Here is a 20,133-nt window from a genome sequence, read left to right as displayed (position 1 = left end):
AATGTTAAAGCTCCAAAATAATCTCCTTTGACTCCATTCTTCACATCCAAAGTATGCTGATGCAAGGGGTGGACTCCCAAAGTTTTGGGCAGCTCCACCCCTGTGGCTCTGCAGGGTACAGCCCCTGTGGCTGTTTTCACGGGCTGGCGTTGAGTGCCTGGGGCTTTTCCAGGTGCACGATGCAAGCTGTTGGTGAATCTACCATTCTGGGATCTGGAGAATGGTGGCTGTCTTCTTACAACTCCACTGCCCGGTGCCCCAGTGGGGACCTGTATGGGGGCTCCAACCCCACATTTCTCCTCTGGACTACCTTAGTAGAGGTTCTCCATGAGGGCTTCACCTCTGCAGCAGACTTCTGCTTGGACTTCCAGGCATTTCCACACATCCTCTGAAATCTAAGCAGAGGCTCCCAAAGCTCAATTCTTGTCTTCTGTGCACCTGCAGGCTTAACACCACATGGAAGCTGCCAAGGTGTGGGGCTTGCACCCTCTGAAGCAACGGTCTGAGCTGTACCTTGACCCCTTTTAGCCATGGGTGGAGCTGAATCAACTATGATGCAGGTCACCCCATCTTGAGGCTGCACAGAGCAGTGGGGCTCTGGGCCTGGCCCACAAAACCATTTTTTCCTCCTAAATATCCAGGCCTGTGATGGGAGGGGCTTCCTTGAAGATCTCTGAAATGGCCTGGAGACATTTTCCCCATTGTCTTGGCAATTAATATTTAGCTCCTCATTACTTAAGAAAATTTCTATAGCCAGCTTGAATTTCTCCCCATAGAATGGGTTTTTCTTTTCTACCACATGGCCAAGCTGCAAATTTTTTTAAACTTTTATGCTCTGCTTCCCTTTTAAACATAAGTTCTGATTTCAGATCATCTCTTTGTGAATGCATATGACTGTACACTTTCACAAAAACCAGATCACCTCTTGAATCCTTAAAAATTTCTTCTCTCAGAGACCCTAAATCATCTCTCTCAACTTCAAAGTTCCACAGAGCTCTAGGGTGGGGGCAAAATGCCACTGGTCTCTTTGCTAAAACATAGCAAGATACTCTAGTTTCCAATAAGTTTCTCATCTCCATGTGACACCACTTTAGCTTACACTTCATTGTCCATATCACTATCAGCATTTTGGTCAAAACCATTCAACAAGTCTCTGGGAAGTTCCACACGTTCTCACATCTCCCTGTCTTCTGATTCCTCCAAACTGTTCTAACCTCTGCCCATTACCCAGTTCCAAAGTGACTTCCACATTTTCAGGTTATCTTTATAGTAGTACCCCACTATTCTGATATCAGTTTTCTGTTATTAGTCCATTTTCACCCTGCTATAAAAACTGAATCAATTAAACCTCTTTTCCTTATAAATTACACAGTCTCAGGCCTGGCATGAGTGCCTGAGGCTTTTCCAGGTGCAGATGCAAGGGCTGTCACTGGATCTACCATTCTGGAGTTTGGAGAATGCTGACAGTTTCAGGGTAATTTATAAAGAAAAGAGGTTTAATTGACTCACAGTTCCACATGGCTGGGGAGGCCTCAGGAAACTTAGTTTTTATAATTATGGCAGAAGGGGAAGCAAGTCATGTCTTACATGGTGGTGGTAGAGAGAGAGCAAGAGGGGATGTGTCACACTTTTAAACAATCAGATCTCATGAGAACTCAGTATCATGAGAACAGCATGGGTGAAACCATCCCCATGACCCAATTACCTCCCACCAGGTTGCTCCTTCAGCATACGAGACTTACAATTCAGGATGAAGCCTGGGTGGGGATACAGAGCCAAACCAAAACATAGCTCTAAAAGATAAGGGCTATTTTTTGGAACAGAACCACAATACCATTATCACATCTAAAAATTGACAGTGACTCCTTAATATCATCAAGTATCCAATCATTGTTCAGATTTTCCCAGTTGTCTCAAAAATGTCTTTATAATTTATTTGTTCAAATCAGTACCCAAATAGAGTCCATTGCATTTGGTTAAGTTCTTGAGTAAATTGAAGATTATAGATTCCTTTTCTCCCTTTTTCCTCTAGTATCTGTTGAGAAATCAGATATTTGTAACTATAAACAGAATTTGCTATTTTTAAAGAAAAAGTAAATAAAAGTAGAAAGTATTAGACTGTTGTTGAATCCAGTTTCATTCTATTTTTTTGTTAATTTTTTTTCTTTTCCATTCTGGGGCTATATAGATGATTTCACATCAAGAGAACCATGCAAAGTGGAAGATTTCTGCTGACTCTCAAAAGACTTCTGTTCAGCAACTAAATGAACAATTAGAGAAGGCAAAACTGGAATTAGAAGAAGCTCAGGATACTGTAAGCAATTTGCATCAACAAGTCCAAGATAGGAATGAAGTAATTGAAGCTGCAAATGAAGCATTACTTACTAAAGTAAGTAAACATATAACAGTAATAAAGCATATCTATGAAAACGTAAATGTCTGACTTATTTACCTGTCCTTGTAGTTTATAGAGGACTATATGACCAAATATTGGCCTGTTTGAATAAAAAGCATTTTATTTAGAAGATTGTGAATTTAGGAAATTATTAAGATGTACATTTTATTACCATAGAATATATAATTTATAAATGTTCAAATATAAATTCATCTAATCATAATGTTTAGAGGGTTTTATACTTGATGTACCTAAAACAAAAAAGCAGAAGCATTTTTCTTTTTTTTTTTTTTTTTTTTTTTAATTTATTTATTATTATTAAACTTCAAGTTGTAGGGTACATGTGCACAACGTGCAGGTTTGCTACATATGTATACTTGTGCCATGTTGGTGTGCTGCACCCATCAACTCGTCATTTACATCAGGTATAACTCCCAATGCAATCCCTCCCGCCTCCCCCCTCCCCATGATAGGCCCCGGTGTGTGATGTTCCCCTTCTCGAGTCCAAGTGATCTCATTGTTCAGTTCCCACCTACGAGTGAGAACATGCGGTGTTTGGTTTAGCAGAAGCATTTTTCAAAATCAGCAAAGATCTTTTAAAATCATAAAGTAGGCCAGGCGTGGTGGCCTACTCTTGTATTCCCAGTACTTCAGGAGGCCAAGGTGGGCAAATCACTTGAGGTCAGCAGTTCAAGACCAGCCTGGCCAACATGGTGAAACCACCCTGTCTCTACTAAAAAATACAAAAATTAGCAGGACGTGGTGGCCGGCACCTGTAATCACAGCTACATGGGAAACTGAGGCAGAAGAATCGCTTGAGCCCGGGAGGCGGAGGTTGCAGTAAGCCGAGATCACACAACTGCCCTCCAGCCTGGGTGACAGAGTGAGACTCCTTCTCAAAAAAAGAAATAAAGTAGACAATCCAAGATTATATTCAGAAGTTTTTATCTAGATTTGAATATAGACATAATTTAAAAAGGAATCTCAGTTCTTTGGTCAAGGCAGGAGGATGACTTGAGTACAGGAGTTCAAGTCCAGCCTGGACAACATAGCAAGACCCTGTCTCTGCAAAAAAAAAATTTTTTTTAAATAGCTTTTGCTTTGTATTCTTCTTCATTAATCATGGCAGTTTCTCCCAGAATTTGAAATTAATATCAGTATTGATGCATAGAGATGAAAAATTTAACATTGGTTCAAACTTGCCAATATGTAGGGTAAAGTTCTTAGTGAAGGCCTTAAAAAAGAACATACTGATAATTATGAAGCAATAAATGATTTTATAGCAAAATGAAAGTTATTGAAAAGGAAAAAACCTCAGCCAAATAATACCTTAGAAATATTTCTAGTTACTAAGCTGAATACTTAAATTCCATTTATAACAGAGTTGATATTAACAGTACTAGAGGAAAGCTGAATAGACATAATCTAATACATAAAAATATATTGAGGTTGAACACTCTATTAATGATTTTATTAATATTTCATATTCTGTAATGTACATTTATACAGAATTATGAGCTTCATTATAGAAAATTGACCCTAAAAAATTAGATTCTGTGCTGTATTGCTTGTCACAGTATTATCCCTGCTGCTCATTACTAAATATTACTGATGAGATAAATACAATTAGATTGCATGTGTTAGTAATTCAGATGATTTTAAGTTTAACTGTTTAGGCAGTTACTAAAATAGTGGCTATGTAGCAACATTTTTTTTTTTTTTTCAGGCAGAGTCTTGCTCCATTGCCCAGGCGGGAGTGCAGTGGCACAATCACAGCTCACTGCAGCCTTGACCTACTGGTCTCAAAGCAATTTTCCCACCTCAGCTCCCGAGTAGCTTAGACGACAGAAATATGCCACCATGCCCAGCTAATGTTTAACTTTTTTTTGTAGAGACAGAGACTCCTTATGTTGCCCAGGCTTTTCTCAAACTTCTGGGCTCAAGCAATCATCCCAAATTGGCCTCCCAAAGTGCTGGCATTGCAGGCATGAGCTACCACAACTGACTGACAATTCTTAAATGAATCATAGATATAGAGATCTTAGAATATGTACTGTGATTAGTATACCAGTCAGAAAATAGAATTCCTATGTTGGCTTACAGTAGCTCTCAAAGTCAACCTCAGCCTGCTGTAAAGTCTAAACTGAAGAGAAATTGAGGATAAAACTAAGAAATAAAGAAGACAGTCTAATAGAAGGGGAGAAGCAGGCATAACTGTAACTAAAAATAATAGAAAGCAATTCCATTGACAACATCAGTAAATGACAGGGAACAAAATCAGAAGTGAGGGAGAAGAAAAGAAAGATCAGTGTTTAAGGCAACTAGTCTTTCTAGTTCACTTTCTCTGGTACCTTAACTAGCAACCTTATATTTGAGGGTAATTAGAACAAGGGCAAAAACCATTTTTTGAGAGCCATGAAGGCATCATTATATTATGGTTCACTACAATTACATTCACAACAGTGACCTTCTTTGAATCTTAAGAAAAAGTTGAATTAATTTAATGTATTCAGTGTACTATATTTAATTGTAAAAGTTATGTGTTAAAACTGTAGGTTAAATAAAATCCTACTTATATGAGATACCACATATCTCAATTATGGCTAGATAATGCAGAGGAGGAAAAAGAAAAAAGACTGCAGCTGTGTACAGTCCTATTCTGTGCCAACTCTACAACTGTTTTGTTAATTGTGATTTTAACAATGTGAATGTAAGATTTACAACAAAAAATTGGCACTCTAGCCACTTAAAAATCATATAAATTGGGGATGGGTTCCAAGATGGCCAAATAGGAACAGCTCCAGTCTGCAGCTCCCAGTGTGACTGACGCTGAAGATGGTTGATTTCTGCATTTCCAACTGAGGTACCTGGTTCGTCTCACTGGGACTGGTTGGACAGTGGGTGTAGCCACGGTGGGTGAGCCGAAGCAGGGCGGGACATCGTCTCACCCAGAAAGCACGAGGGGTCAGAGGATTTCCCTTTCCTAGCCAAGTGAAGCCATGACAGACAGTACCTGAGAAATTGGGACACTCTTGTCCTAATACTGCACTTTTCCAGTGGTCTTAGCAAATGGCACATCAGGAGATTATATTCTGCGCCTGGCTCGGCAGGTCCCACACTCACAGAGCCTTGCTCACTGCTAGCACATCAGTCTGAGATCAAACTGCAAAGTGGCAGCCTGGGCTGGGAAAGGGGCATCCGACATTGCTGAGGCTTGAGTAGGTAAACAGAGTGACTGGGAACCTGGAACAGGGTGGAGCCCACCACAGCTCAATGAGGCCTGCCTGCCTATCTAGACTCCACTTCTGGGGGCAGGGCATAGCTGAGCAAAAGGCAGCAGAAACTTCTGCAGACTTAAACATCCCTGTCTGACAGCTCTGAAGAGAGCTGTGGTTCTCCCAGCATGGAGTTTGAGCTCTGGGAAAGGACAGACTGCCTCCTCAAGTGGGTCCCTGATCCGCGTGTAGCCTAACTGGGAAACACCTGCCAGTAGGGGCTGACTGACACCTCATACAGCCGGGTGCTCCTCTGACATGAAGCTTCCAGAGGAAGGATCAGGCAGCAATATTTGCTGTTCTGCAACCTCCGCTGGTGATACCCAGGCAAACAGGGTCTAGAGTGGACCTCCAGCAAACTCCAACAGACCTGCAGCTGAGGGGTCTGTTAGAAGGAAAACTAACAAACAGGAATAGCATCAACGTCAACAAAAAGGACATCCACACCGAAACCCCATCTGTAGGTCACCATCATCAAAGACCAAAGTTAGATAAAACCACAAAGATGGGGAGAAACCAGAGCAGAAAAGCTGAAAATTCTAAAAACCAGAGTGCCTCTTCTTTTCTAAAGGATCGCAGCTCATTGCCAGCAATGGAATAAAGCTGGACGGAGAATAACTTGATGAGTTGACAGAAGCAGGCTTCAGAAGGTTGGTAATAACAAACTTCTCCAAGCTAAAGGAGGATATTTGAATCCGTCGCAAGGAAGCTAAAAACCTTGAAAAAAGATTAGACCAATGGCTAACTAGAATAAACAGTGTAGAGAAGACCTTAAATGACATGATGGAATGTCACAAGAACGTGACACATGCATAAGCTTCAGTAGCCAATTCGATCAAGTGGAAGAAAGAGTATCAGCAATTGAAGATCAAATGAATGAAATAAGGTGAGAAGAGAAGTTTAGAAAAAAAAGAGAAAAAAGAAATGAACAAAGCCTCCAAGAAATATGTGACTATGTGAAAAGACCAAATCTACTTTTGATTGGTGTACCTGAAAGTGACGGAGAGAATGGAACCAAGTTGGAAAACACTCTTCAGGATATTATCCAGGAGAACTTCCCCAAGGTAGTAAGGCAGGCCAACATTCAAATTCAGGAAATACAGAGACCACCACAAAGATACTCCTCGAAAAGAGCAACCCCAAGACACATAATTGTCAGAGTCACCAAAGTTGAAATGAAGAAAAAATTTTAAGGGCCGCCAGAGACAGAGGTCCGGTTACCCATAAAGGGAAACCCATCAGACTAACAGTGGATCTCTCAGCAGAAACTCTACAAGCCAGAAGAGAGTGGGGGCCAATATTCAACATTCTTAAATAAAAGAATTTTCAACCTAGAATTTCATATCCAGCCAAACTAAGCTTCACAAGTGAAGGAGAAATAAAATCCTTTACAGACAAGCAACTGCTGAGAGACTTTGTCACCACCAGGCCTGCCTTACAAGAGCTCCTGAAGGAAGCACTAAACATGGAAAGGAACAACTGGTACCAGCCACTGCAAACACATGCCAAATTGTAAAGAACATCGATGCTAGGAAGAAACTGCATCAACTTAACGGGCAGAATAACCAGCTAACATCATAAAGACAGGATCAAATTCACATATAACAATATTAACCTTAAATGGAAATGGGCTAAATGCCCCAATTAAAAGACACAGAGTGGCAAATTAGATAAAGACCAGACCCATCAGTGTGCTATATTCAGGAGACCCGTCTCATGTGCAGAGACACACACAGGCTCAAAATAAAAGGATGGAGGAAGATCTACCAAGCAAATGGAAAACAAAACAAACAAACAAAAAAAGCAGGAGTTGCAATCCTAGTCTCATAAAACAGACTTTAAACCAACAAAGATCAAAAGAGACAAGGCCATTACATAATGGTGAAGGGATCAATTCAACAAGAAGAGCTAACTATCCTAAATATATATGCACCCAATACAGGACCACCCAGATTCATAAGGCAAGTCCTTAGAGACTTACAGAGAGACTTAGACTCCCACACAATAATAACGGGAGACTTTAACACCCCACTGTCAATATGAGATCAATGAGACAGAAGGTTAAAAAGGATATCTAAGACTTGAACTCAGCTCTGCACCAAGTGGACCTAATAGACATCTACAGAACTCTCTACCCCAAATCAACAGAATATACGTTCTTCTCAGCACCACATTGCACTTATTCCAAAATTGACCACATAGTTGGAAATAACGCACTCCTCAGCAAATGTAAAAGAACAGAAATCACAACAAACTGTCCCTCAGACCACAGTGCAATCAAATTAGAACTCAGGATTAAGAAACTCACTCAAAACCACACAACTACATGGCAACTGCACGATCTGCTCCTGAATGACTACTGGGTACATAATGAAATGAAGGCAGAAATAAAGATGTTCTTTGAAACCAATCAGAACAAAGACACAACATATGAGAATCTCTGGGACACATTTAAAGCAGTGAGTAGAGGGAAATTTATAGCACTAAATGCCCACAAGAGAAAGCAGGAAAGATCTAAAATCGACGCCGTAACATCACAATTAAAAGAAATAGAGAAGCAAGAGCAAACAAATTCAAAAGCTAGCAGGAGGTAAGAAATAAGTAAGATCAGAGCAGAACTAAAGGAGAAAGAGACACAAAAAAACCTTCAAAAAAAATTCAATGAATCCAGGAGCTGGTTTTTTGAAAAGATCAACAAAATTGATATACTGCTAGCAAGACTAATAAAGAAGAAAAGAGAGAAGAATCAAATAGACACAATAAAAAATGATAAAGGGGATATCACCACTGACCCCACAGAAATACAAATCACCATCAGAGAATACTATAAACACCTCTGCACAAATAAACTAGAAAACCTAGAAGAAATGGATAAATTCCTGGACACATACACCCTCCCAAGACTAAACCAGGAAGAAGTTGAATCCCTGAATAGACCAACAACAGGCTCCGAAATTGAGGCAATAATTATTAGCCTACCAACCAAAAAAAGTCCAGGACCAGACGGATTCACAGTTGAATTCTACCAGAGGTACAAAGAGTTGGTACCATTCCTTCTGAAACTATTCCAATCAATAGAAAAAGAAGGAATCCTCTCTAACTCATTTTATGAGGCCAGCATCATCCTGATACCAAAGCCTGGCAGAGACACAACAAAAAAAGAGAATTTTAGACCAATATCCCTGATGAACATCGATGTGAAAATCCTCAATAAAATACTGGGAAACTGAATCCAGCAGCACATCAAAAAGCTTATCCACCACAATCAAGATGGCTTTATCCCTGGGATGCATGGCTGGTTCAACATACACAAATTGATAAACGTAATCCATCACATAAACGGAACCAAAGACAAAAACCGCATGATTATCTCAATAGATGCAGAAAAGGCCTTCAACAAAATTCAACAGCCCTTCATGCTAAAAACTGTCAAACTAGGTACCGATGAAATGTATCTCAAAATAATAAAAGCTATTTATGACAAGCCTACAGCCAATATCATACTGAATGGGCAAAAACTGGAAGCATTCCTTTTGAAAACTGGCACAAGACAGGGAAGTCCTCTCTCACCACTCCTATTCAACATAGTGTTGGAAGTTCTGGCCAGGGGAATCAACAGGAGAAAGAAATAAAGAGTATTCCATTAGGAAAAGAGGAAGTCAAATTGTCCCTGTTTGCAGATGACATGATTGTATATTTAGAAAACCCCATTATCTCAGTCCCAAATCTCCTTAAGCTGATAACTTCAGCAAAGGCTCAGGATACAAAACCAATGTACAAAAATCACAAGCATTCCTATTCACCACAGACCAACAGAGAGCCAAATCATGAGTGAACTCCCATTCACAATTGCTTCAAAGAGAATGAAATACCTAGGAATCCAACTTACAAGGGAAGGATCTCCAAGGAGAACTACAAACCACTGCTCAATGAAATAGAAGAGGACACAAACAAACGTAAGGACATTCCATGCTCATGGATAGGAAGAATCAATATCATGAAAATGGTCATACTGCCCAAGGTAATTTATCAATTCAATGCCATCCCCATCAAGCTACCAATGGCGTTCTTCACAGAATTGGAAAACACTACTTTAAAGTTCATATGGAACCAAAAAAGAGCCCACATAGCCCAGACAATCCTAAGCCAAAAGAACAAAGCTGGAGGCATCATGCTACCTGACTTAAAACTATGCTACAAGACTACAGTAACCAAAACAGCATGATACTGGTACCAAAACAGAGATACAGACCAATGGAACAGAACAGAGGCCTCAGAAATAACACCACACATCTATAACCATCTGATCTTTGACAAACCTGACAAAAACAAGAAATGGGAAAAGGATTTCCTATTTAATAAATGGTGCTGGGAAAACTGGCTAGCTATATGTAGAAAGCTGAAACTGCATCCCTTCCTTACACCTTATACAAAAATTAATTCAAGATGGATTAAAGACTTAAATGTTAGACCTAAAACCATAAAATTCCTAGAAGAAAACCTAGGCAATACCATTCAGGACATAGGCACAGGCAAGGACTTCATGATTAAAACACCAAAAGCAATGGCAACAAAAGCCAAAATAGACAACTCGGATCTAATTAAACTAAAGAGCTTCTGCACAGCAAAAGAAACTACCATCAGAGTGAACAGGCAACCTACGGAATGGGAGAAAATTTTTGCAATCTACCCATCTGACAAAGGGCTAATATCCAGAATCTACAAAGAACTTAAATTTACAAGAAAAAATCAACCCCATCAAAAAGTGGGTGAAGGGTATGAACAGACACTTCTTAAAAGAAAACATTATGCAGCCAACAGACACCTGAAAAAATGTTCATCATCACTGGCCATCAGAGAAATGCAAATCAAAACCACAATGAGATACCATCTCACACCAGTTAGAATGGCAATCATTAAAAAGTCAGGAAACAACAGGTGCTGGAGAGTATGTGGAGAAATAGGAACACTTTTACCCTGTTGGTGGGAGTGTAAACTAGTTTGACCATTGTGGAAGACAGTGTGGCAATTCCTCAAAGATCTAGAACTAGAAATACCATTTGACCCAGCAGTCCCATTACTGGGTATATACCCAAAGGATTATAAATCACGCTGATATAAAGATACGCACATGTATGTTTATTGTGGCACTATTCACAATAACAAACACTTGGAACCAACCCAAATGTCCATCAATGATAGACTGGATAAAGAAAATGTGGCACATATACACCATGGAATACTATGCAGCCATAAAAAAGGATGAGTTCATGTCCTTTGCAGGAACATGGATGTAGCTGGAAACCATCATTCTGAGCAAACTATTGCAAGGATAGAAAACCAAACACCAGATATTCTCACTCATAGGTGGGGATTGAACAATAAGAACACTTGGACACAGGGTGGGGAACATCACACACCAGGGCCTGTCATGGGATGGGGGAGGGGAGAGGGATAGCATTAAGAGAAATCCCTAATGTAAATGACGAGTTAATGGGTGCAGCACACCAACATGGCACATGTGTACATATGTAAGAAACCTGCACGTCATGCATGTGTACCCTAGAACTTAAAGTATTTTACAAAATCATATAAATCAATTTTAGATGAAGTAGTATAAAAACAGGAAAGAACCAAAATATGCATGTTAAACTTTTATTTTGTAATGCATTCTGTGGTTATGACAGTTTTAGTTATGAACACAGTATTTTTGAAAGCTACTTTAAGAACAGAAACTATCAGATTAAAACGGACAGGATTTAGAAATATGTATGTTATGGATACCTTTAAGAAAAGGCAAATGTATTTGAAAAGAAGACTACTATACTTACATTATTAAGCTTTTGAAATTAATATATCATCTCTTTTTTTAGGCTTTTTGGTTTTTTACTTTATGTAGTCTCCTAGGATCCCAAAGTTCAGTTAGAGGACTCAAATGAAAGACATGAAAAAAATAGAAATGAAAAGTTTATTTAACAAGGATTGATTTATTAAAAATTAATTACTTTTTTAAGTTTTTGAAAAATGTCTAATATAATAAAGCTTTCTTGTAATGAGAACACAAAAAGCAGAATAGCTTATATCTGTTTATTCCCTGTTGGAAATTCTGAAAGGGGTCTTTTTGTGTCTACATGTGTTAGATTAACAAAAGCTAGCATACCTCTACACTTTTGCAGAGAAATTTTTAGGTGTAAGATTTCAATCTTGAATAGAAATTGATATTGTCATTAACACCAAATATATATATATATATATATATATATATATAAGGAAAATTAGTTTTAATGGAATTTCTTAGAATAAGCATATTTCAAATGAACACGTGTAATTTTCCCAAAGTGAACCTATCTTAAATAAGTAAAGGTTTTAAACGAGCTTGGAAAATTCTCGAGAATTATCAACAGAATTCCTATATACTGGGACAAAGGTTGACTTTCTAAAAGTCTATGATTTTCTAAGGAGTTCATTCATTTAACAAAAATGTATTGAGCACCTACTATGTACCAATTTTTCTGCAGGAATCAGAATTAACCAGATTACAAGCCAAAATTTCTGGACATGAAAAGGCAGAAGACACCAAGTTTCTACCAGGCCCATTTACATCTCCAACAGAAATTATGCCTGATGTTCAAGATCCAAAATTTGCTAAACATTTTCATACATCTTTTTCCAAGTGTACAAAATTACGTCGCTCTATTAGTGCCAGTGATCTTACTTTCAAAACTCATGGTGATGAAGATCTTTCTGAAGAATTACTACAGGACTTGAAGAAAATGCAATTAGAACAGCCTTCAACATCAGAAGAAAGCCGTAAGAATCTGACTTACACCCAGCCAGACTCATTTAAACCTCTCACGTATAACCTAGAAGATGATAGTTCTGAGAGTAATGACTTTAGCACGCTTAGTGGGATGCTAAGGTACATAAACAAAGAAGTAAGACTATTAAAAAAGTCTTCTATGCAAACAGGTGCTGGTTTAACTCAGGTATGTATTTTATATACTGTAAGTTGTAATATTTGTTTCCAAAGCATATCATTTTGTTACTTGGAAGAAAATTCATGTATTTAAATGAAAAACTACTAACATTTGAAAAAGGAAGATTTTACATTTTAAACATTAAGTAAAATTAATACCAAAAGACATTTTCTCTAGGTCATGGTGTGAGATAATAGGGGGAGATAATAGGGGGAAAGAGAGAGGCAAAGGGAGACAGAACAGGAAGTAGAATGAAAAATAGGTAGGTAGACATGGAAGTGCTTAAAAATTAAAAAAAAAACTGAAAAAAAGAAAAATGGGAAGAAGAAACATGCAGTGAGAGGAGTCCAGAGAAAGTAGGTTCTGAGGTGAATGTTCTCATAACTTTGTCACAATTTACTGTTCACTTGGGCTCAGTATGTCAGAATAAGTTATTGCTGGCTATCACTGTCTTTGGAAAGTTGATTTACTGATTAGCCATTATTTAAAAGTATGAATAAGTCCAGTGTTCCTTATAATTTTTCACCCTAAAGTATTTATGTTCATCTTTCCTTCTTTTATCCCTTTTCTCTTTAAAAGAAAGATACATCCCTCTTCTTTTTTAGAGAGAACCTCTTGAACATGTACTTTCAAGCCTTTAATATGCTTGCCTGTTTTGCTTCTCTGCTTCCTGATTTAATATGTATCTTCAAGCTTCTTTATTTACCTCTTCCTTTCATTTCCAGACATCTTAAAGTCATACTCACTCTAAGCTGGGTGCAGTGGCACATGCCTGCAATCCCAGCTACCCCGGAGGCCGAGGCAGGAGGATTATGTGAGGGCAGGAGTTTGAGACCAGTATGGGCAACATGGCGAGACCCCATCTCAAAAAAAAAAAAGAAAATTTATTCATTCTATTTCTCCATTGTTGTTACCTCCTTACTACCCTTCCCACTGTGTAACTTAACTGTATTTGTCTCTCGAATATTAAATTTACTGTTTTCTTGAAAGTCACCAAAAAACCTCATTGTATAATACACAAATTTAGTATCCTCTTTTCAGCTTTTGTAGATTTAACTGTCCATTCCCCCTTTTGATATTTTCTCTTCTCTTGACTTTTATGATTTAATATTTTTCTGGTCCTCTTCTTATTCTGAACTAACTACTTTCTCACTTTTCTGCTCCTCGTATCCTTATGTTCCACAATATAGGATTTAATCTGTAGTTTGCATATGGAAATAAAGAATCTCCTTTAGATAATGTTAGCTTTTTAAAAAATGCCTAACATCATTTTCAAACACATCGAGATAGCTTTGGTGGCCTGAACAGTTAAAAAAAATTTTTTTTGTAATAGATCTAAGACAAAGAAAAATTGTTGAATGAGGTTTTCTTCATAATACTTATTTTTGCCTGGTATTTAAGTATATGTCTATCTACTTGTTTATTGATTGTCTCCCCCAATGAAAATGTAAGCTCTATGTGGACAGGGTATGGTCATTTTGCTTATTTCTATATTTCCAGTGCCTGGTATATAGTACATGCTGAATAAATATTTATGAATGAATCAAATGGCTAAATAAATTATATACAGTAAACATAACTGTAGTTTTAAATGCTAGATTTCATCAGGTTGTGCTGGCCAAAATTTCACTTTTAGCATATTACTTCTAGCATGCAAGAAGTTAAAGATTCAGAAAAGGTAACTGAGAAATAATCAGTGAAATAGAAGAGAAATTAGGACAGTATAATGCTTCACAATGTATTTCAAGGAGGGTGAGATCAGTTGTGTCCAGTGTTGCTAAGTAAAGTGAAGATTGATAATTGACTATCATATTTGGTAATGTTGAGGCTTTTATGACCTTCATAAGACTGGCTTTAGAGTAACAATGGGAATGAAAGCCTGATGTAGAGTGGGTTTAGCATAGAATGGAAAGAGGAAATAGAAACACCAAGAATAGACAACTCTTTGGATAAAGAGTAGAGCAGAGAAATGAGGGAGATGTGATGTCAAGGGAGAGTTTTTGTTTTGCTTTTCAACATAAGAGAGAAAACAGCTGTTGGATAGTGATAGGAATGATCCAGTAGACAGGGAAACAGCAATTCAAGACAGAGAGTAGAAGGAGTAAAATCCTTAAGGTAGGCTTAAGAAATGGGATACAGGAGAGCAGTAGAGGAGTTGGTCTTAGATAAACGAAGGGGCAGTTCATCCACTGTAGTGGGAAGGAAGGTAGAATATGGGAGCACAGAAACACATGGAATGGAAGGTTTGGTAGTCAGAGAGAAATTTCTTTATTGATTGCTTTTATTTTCTTAGTGAAATAAGAAGCAGTGTTTTTAGCTAAGGCATAGTAAGATATTGGATATTTAAGAACAGGGAAGGTATATGAAATGATTAGTCACTTTGGAGAGTAGGAAAGCATAAACAGACTAGCAAAGTCTAGTAGAATTGCTAGCCAGATAGTTCTGTCATGTGGAACAACCGTGCAAGATACAGGACATCTGGCATCATTTGTCCCTGCCCATTGTATATCTGCAGCAGCATGTTCCTTTCTCCCCTATCATAGTGACAACCAAAAAGTACCATCACAGATTTCTAGAATGTTCTGTAGAGGATGGTACTGCACCCTTTAAGAACCTCTGCTCTACTCCAGTGACCCTTGCAGTCATAGATATGCAAGACTCTTTTTTTGATAAAAATAGCACCTAATTTATGCAGGATAAATTTGATAAGTACAGTGACAGATTGTGATCATAACAATACATAGCCTTTACTGTATGTCAAGCAAATCCTTTACATAAGTTAACTCATTTAATCCTTGTAACAACCCCCTGATAGGTACTATTATCTGAATAGTACCAAATGATAGTACCTAATAGTTCTACTGTAGCGGGTACTGTTATTACCCTTATTATATGAGGAAACTTGAGTCCCTGCTCTTAACCACTATATATAATATTTGCATAATTGTGTTGGCATTTTCTTCAGTACTGTCTAATTACATAGTTTGGTCTTGCAGTTGCTTAGCCAGTTAAGGATTAAGAGTAGGAGTTAGCTGGGCATGGTGGCTTACACCTGTAATCCCAGCACTTTGGGAGGCTGAGGCAGGTAGATCATGAGGTCAGGAGTTCAAGACCAGCCTGGCTAAGAGGGCGAAACCCCATCTCTACTGAAAACACAAAAATTGGCTGGGCGTGGTGGTGCGCACCTGTAATCCCAGCTGCTCAGGAGGCTGAGGCAGATAATTGCTTAAACCCAGGAGGCAGAGGTTGCAGTGAGCCAAGATTGCGCCACTGCACTCCAGCCTGGGCACCAGAGCAAGACTCTATCTCTAAATAAAAAAATAAACAGTAGGAGTTAAAAGTTACTACATAACTGATAGAATGATTTCTTACTCTGTAGGTTTTTGCAATATATATTTGAATTTTTCAAGTCGTTTCACCTAGTCAATTATCATTGAAGATCAAATTAAAATTAAATTTTCAAAATACTAGCCGGGTAAGGTGCCTCACACCTTTAATCCCAACACTTTTGGAGGCCAAACGGGGATTACTTGAGACTAGGATTTCAAGGCCAACCTGGGCAGCATAGCAAACCCTATCTCTACAGAAAAATAAAATGAACAATTAGCTGGGCATGGTGGCGCACATCTGTAGTCCTAGCTACTTGGAAGCTGAGGTGGGAGGATCACTTGAGCCTGGTTCGAGGCTGCAGTGAGCTATTATCATGCACTGTAGCCTAGGCAATGGAGCAAGAACCCATCTCTAAACAAAACAAACGTAGCCTATTGTTAAAAGATTGGATTCTTACAATCCTATCAAAGTTATATTCTGTACAAACATAGTTTTCTTGATTGTCAATGATACTCTACGTAAAGTTTTAAATGCATTGACCACAGTCAATACTCATAAGTTTAAGCTCACATGGAACTCTTATAGTGCATGAGCCTCAGTGACCACCTCATAGTCATTTACATGTATGTTGCATTAATAAATATATACTACTCTGTAAAATTTAATGAAAGAGATGCATTTTTATTTTTTTGAGACAGAATCTTGCGCTGTCACCTAGGCTGGAGTGTAGTGGCATGATCTCAGCTCACTGCAACCTCCGCTTCCCGGGTTCAAGCAATTCTCATACCTCAGCCACCTAAGTAGCTGGGATTACAGGCCTGTGTCACCATGCCCAACTAATTTTTGTATTTTTTAGTAGAGATGGGGTTTCACCATGTTGGCCAGGCTGGTCTCGAACTCCTGGCCCCAAGTGATCTACCCACCTTGGCCTCCCAAAGTGCTGAGATGACAAGCATGAGCCACTGTGCCTGGCCTGAAAGAGATCTTTTAAATTGGGATGATCTGTAGCCTAGTTAAATTGGGATGATCTGTAGCCTTTTAAATGATCTGTAGCCTAGTTCAGGTCCTCAGCTTATTTCACCCACCACTTAAGTATGACATTGCATTGGTCTCCTATTTAAAAGCAGAATTTTAAAACTCTTAAACCAAAGAAATTATTATTTAAATAAAATGTTATAAAGAAATCCAGTATGTCAAATAGATAACAAAGGTAGTTTATCTGATTGGGGGTAGGATATGTCTGACCTTTACCCAGTTACTTAAATCTACTCATGGCTGCTCATGCAAAAGCTCCAGAGCAGCCCTGGATTAATCATTAAGGAAAATAAGCAGGAGCATAGGGGACTAAGGGAAATGCCACAGAGTTATTTGTCCTAGCTATAATCTTCTTAATTCGTTCACTGCCACACTTGACTTTAGTAGAATTTTTAGTAATGGTCTTTATCTGCCATGTTCAAATTTGATCTGCACTGTTGAAAAATCATTTTCTGTGGTATGGTGAGTGACAAAAGTTTAAAAGTTTCATTTGAAAGTGTCATCAGGTATTACATTTGTTTCTTTACACATGGTGTGAGTTTCAAAACCAGCTAGCTTGGTCTGGATAGCATTTGACTCATCAACTGATTTGTCTAAAGGACTCAAGCATTTTTTTAAAGCAGTGGGAGGGCCAGGAGGCACCATTGTTGGGCTGTGCAGAGGGTATCAGCTGGCCTAAATCCAGCTGTGCTTGAGAAAGTGCAGTCTTAAAGTCCACTGGTACAATGGAAAGAATGTGGAAATCGATACATGAGAAGTGTTTAATAAGTGTTAGCTCCCTTTCTTGTGTTGCAGCCCAAATACTATTTTCCTAATGATTAAGTACGTTGGCACTTCCATTGAGAGTAAAGTCTCTTAACACCGCAGTGTTCTGCTTTCAGACTAACAAAAGCTTAAGAATTCAAAAAATTATACGTGTACACAATTTAGAACACAATATCAGCAAGTTCAGAGACTTCACATTAACTCTTATTCTAATCCTGTTTTGGATTAGAGCAGTGGAAGTGTTGTGAATACTGATTAATTAGCTAATTCACCATTTATTAGGAATTTATAAGAAGTTATTACTTCTATTTTGCTTATTTGTACTTCTCAAGATATGGTACATATATCGTGCAGTAAGATGAAAAATAAATTAGGAAATTAGCTATAGGGAAAACAAAGATAAAAAATATTAAACCAGGAGTACAGGTAATACCTAGAGACATGATAATATTTTCAAATTCACACCCTCAGGAAAGATGAAGGTATGACAAGAAAATTTGGCCCATATTTTTTAAAATCCCCTGGGCCTTTTTCCTCTATTTTTCTACTTTATGTTCAACTGCTTTTATATGCAACCAATTCTCTTTTGTCTTTTTCTTTTTCTGCCCTTTTTTCTTCTTTTAATCTTCCTTTTTAATTGACTTTTTTCATGTAGCTATTCATCCTTGTTTATTGTGCTCTCAAACGATAATGTGACAGTGATGCCTAAATATGTTATTTTTACATTCCTTTTTTGAGTTTTAAAATTAGTTTAACCTCATATTCACACCCACCTCATTCAGCCAGAATTGTTTGCTTTTATTTTTTATTTTATTTATTTATTTATTTATTTTGAGATGGAGTTACGCTCTTGTCTCCCAGGCTGGAGTGCAGTGGTGCATCTCGGCTCACTGCAACCTCCCACTCCAAGGTTCAAGTGGTTCTCCTGCCTCAGCCTTCTGACTAGCTGGGATTAGAGACACTCGCCACCACACCCAGCTAATTTTTGTATTTTTTAGTAGAGATAGGGTTTCACGATGTTAGCCAGGCTGGTCTCGCTCCTGACCTCAGGTGATCCACTCACCTCGGCCTCCCAAAGTGCTGGGATTACAGGCGTGAGCCACTACGCCCGGCCTGCATTCTATATTCATGTGGTTCATTATTGAGTTTTTATGATTCATATTTTTCAGTAGACTAAATATTTCTCTTGCTTTAAATTATACTCCTGTTATTATAGTAAACTTTTAATGCTCAATCAGCTTAGGAATATTTCAAATATTAATCTATTATTTTGCATTATTCCAGGGAGAAAATGTGTAATTAAAAGAAGATACTGATATGTTGAAAAAAATGGAATTTTTGGTACTGTGCTGTGTTTACTTATTATATGTAGCTCATACTTCATAGAAGCTGTTATTTTGCTTTTGAATAAATTTTATATTTCAATATTTTAAAAGAAATCCCCACTAAAACTTAATTATATTTTTAAAGAAAATTTATTATTTTATTTATTGTTTTTTGGCTTAAACTTGCTGCTTTCCTTTGCTTTTTATATAAAAATCATTGTTAAAATGCATAAGTACATTGAGAAATGTAAATTTTTTTTGTTTTTGAAATGAAAGGCCTCACATATTTACTACTGAACCTAGCCAACCAATGCGTTCATAACAGATGCAGAGAGAAAAAATATATTCCCAACAAAACATGTCAAACTCTCCAGATAGTGGTGACATTTTCACCTTGATATGGTAACATGATTGTGACTTTCAGACAGCATAAATATGTTTGCCATCTCATGTTCAGTTCCTTATAGACCCAGCTTGGTTCTTCTCCATTGTCTCCTTTTGGTTTTATTTTATTAATAAAATCCTGATTTTATTACCAGTTTTCATCCGAATCCACTGGGGAACGGCACAATTTTGCTTTTGTTTCTTGGCCAGCAATTGCTTAATCCCAAAAGTCTTGTGAGAAGACATGGCGAGAAGCAGAGTCAAGCACACACCATGATGGCAGAGAAAGGAAGAGAGGCGAGGCATGTCAGTTCTTAATCAGACTATTATTTGCTAATTTTTTTGGTAATACTTAATTTTTAAAATTAGCATAAATTTGTAACTCATTCTGCCAGAGGTTTATAATTATACTAATAATGGCTGATTTTCATTGAGTCAGTTTACTGTTTATCAGTGACTATTCTAGGCACTTGTATTAGTCTGTTCTCATGCTGCCAATAAAGACATACCCCAGACTGGCCAAGTGCAGTGGCTCACACCTGTAATCCCTGCACTTTGGGAGGCCGAGGTGGGCAGATCACAAGGTCAGGAGATCAAGAACATCCTGGCTAACACAGTGAAACCCCCTCTCTACTAAAAATACAAAA

The 20,133-nt window shown here is 38.0% G+C and overlaps 1 protein-coding gene across 6 annotated transcripts in view; it reads left to right on the top strand.

Moving 5' to 3' along the window:
- CCDC18 (coiled-coil domain containing 18) overlaps positions 1 to 19,637 on the top strand; it is a 109,953-nt gene extending 90,316 nt beyond the window's left edge. For all 6 annotated transcript variants that reach the window (XM_073008570.1, XM_073008571.1, XM_073008569.1 and 3 more), the window contains 3 exons: positions 2,189 to 2,389; positions 12,189 to 12,656; positions 19,062 to 19,637. In XM_073008570.1, coding sequence (XP_072864671.1) covers positions 2,189 to 2,389; positions 12,189 to 12,656; positions 19,062 to 19,076 — 684 coding nt within the window. In that variant the 3' untranslated portion in view covers positions 19,077 to 19,637. The remainder of the gene's footprint in view (positions 1 to 2,188; positions 2,390 to 12,188; positions 12,657 to 19,061) is intronic.
- The last annotated feature ends 496 nt before the right edge of the window (positions 19,638 to 20,133 follow it).

The sequence above is a fragment of the Chlorocebus sabaeus genome, chromosome 20, assembly GCF_047675955.1.
Source record: "Chlorocebus sabaeus isolate Y175 chromosome 20, mChlSab1.0.hap1, whole genome shotgun sequence".
Taxonomy (NCBI): Eukaryota; Metazoa; Chordata; class Mammalia; order Primates; family Cercopithecidae; genus Chlorocebus; species Chlorocebus sabaeus.
The sequence above is the reverse complement of the archived record's forward strand: the minus strand, read 5'-3'. Positions and strand labels throughout refer to the sequence as shown.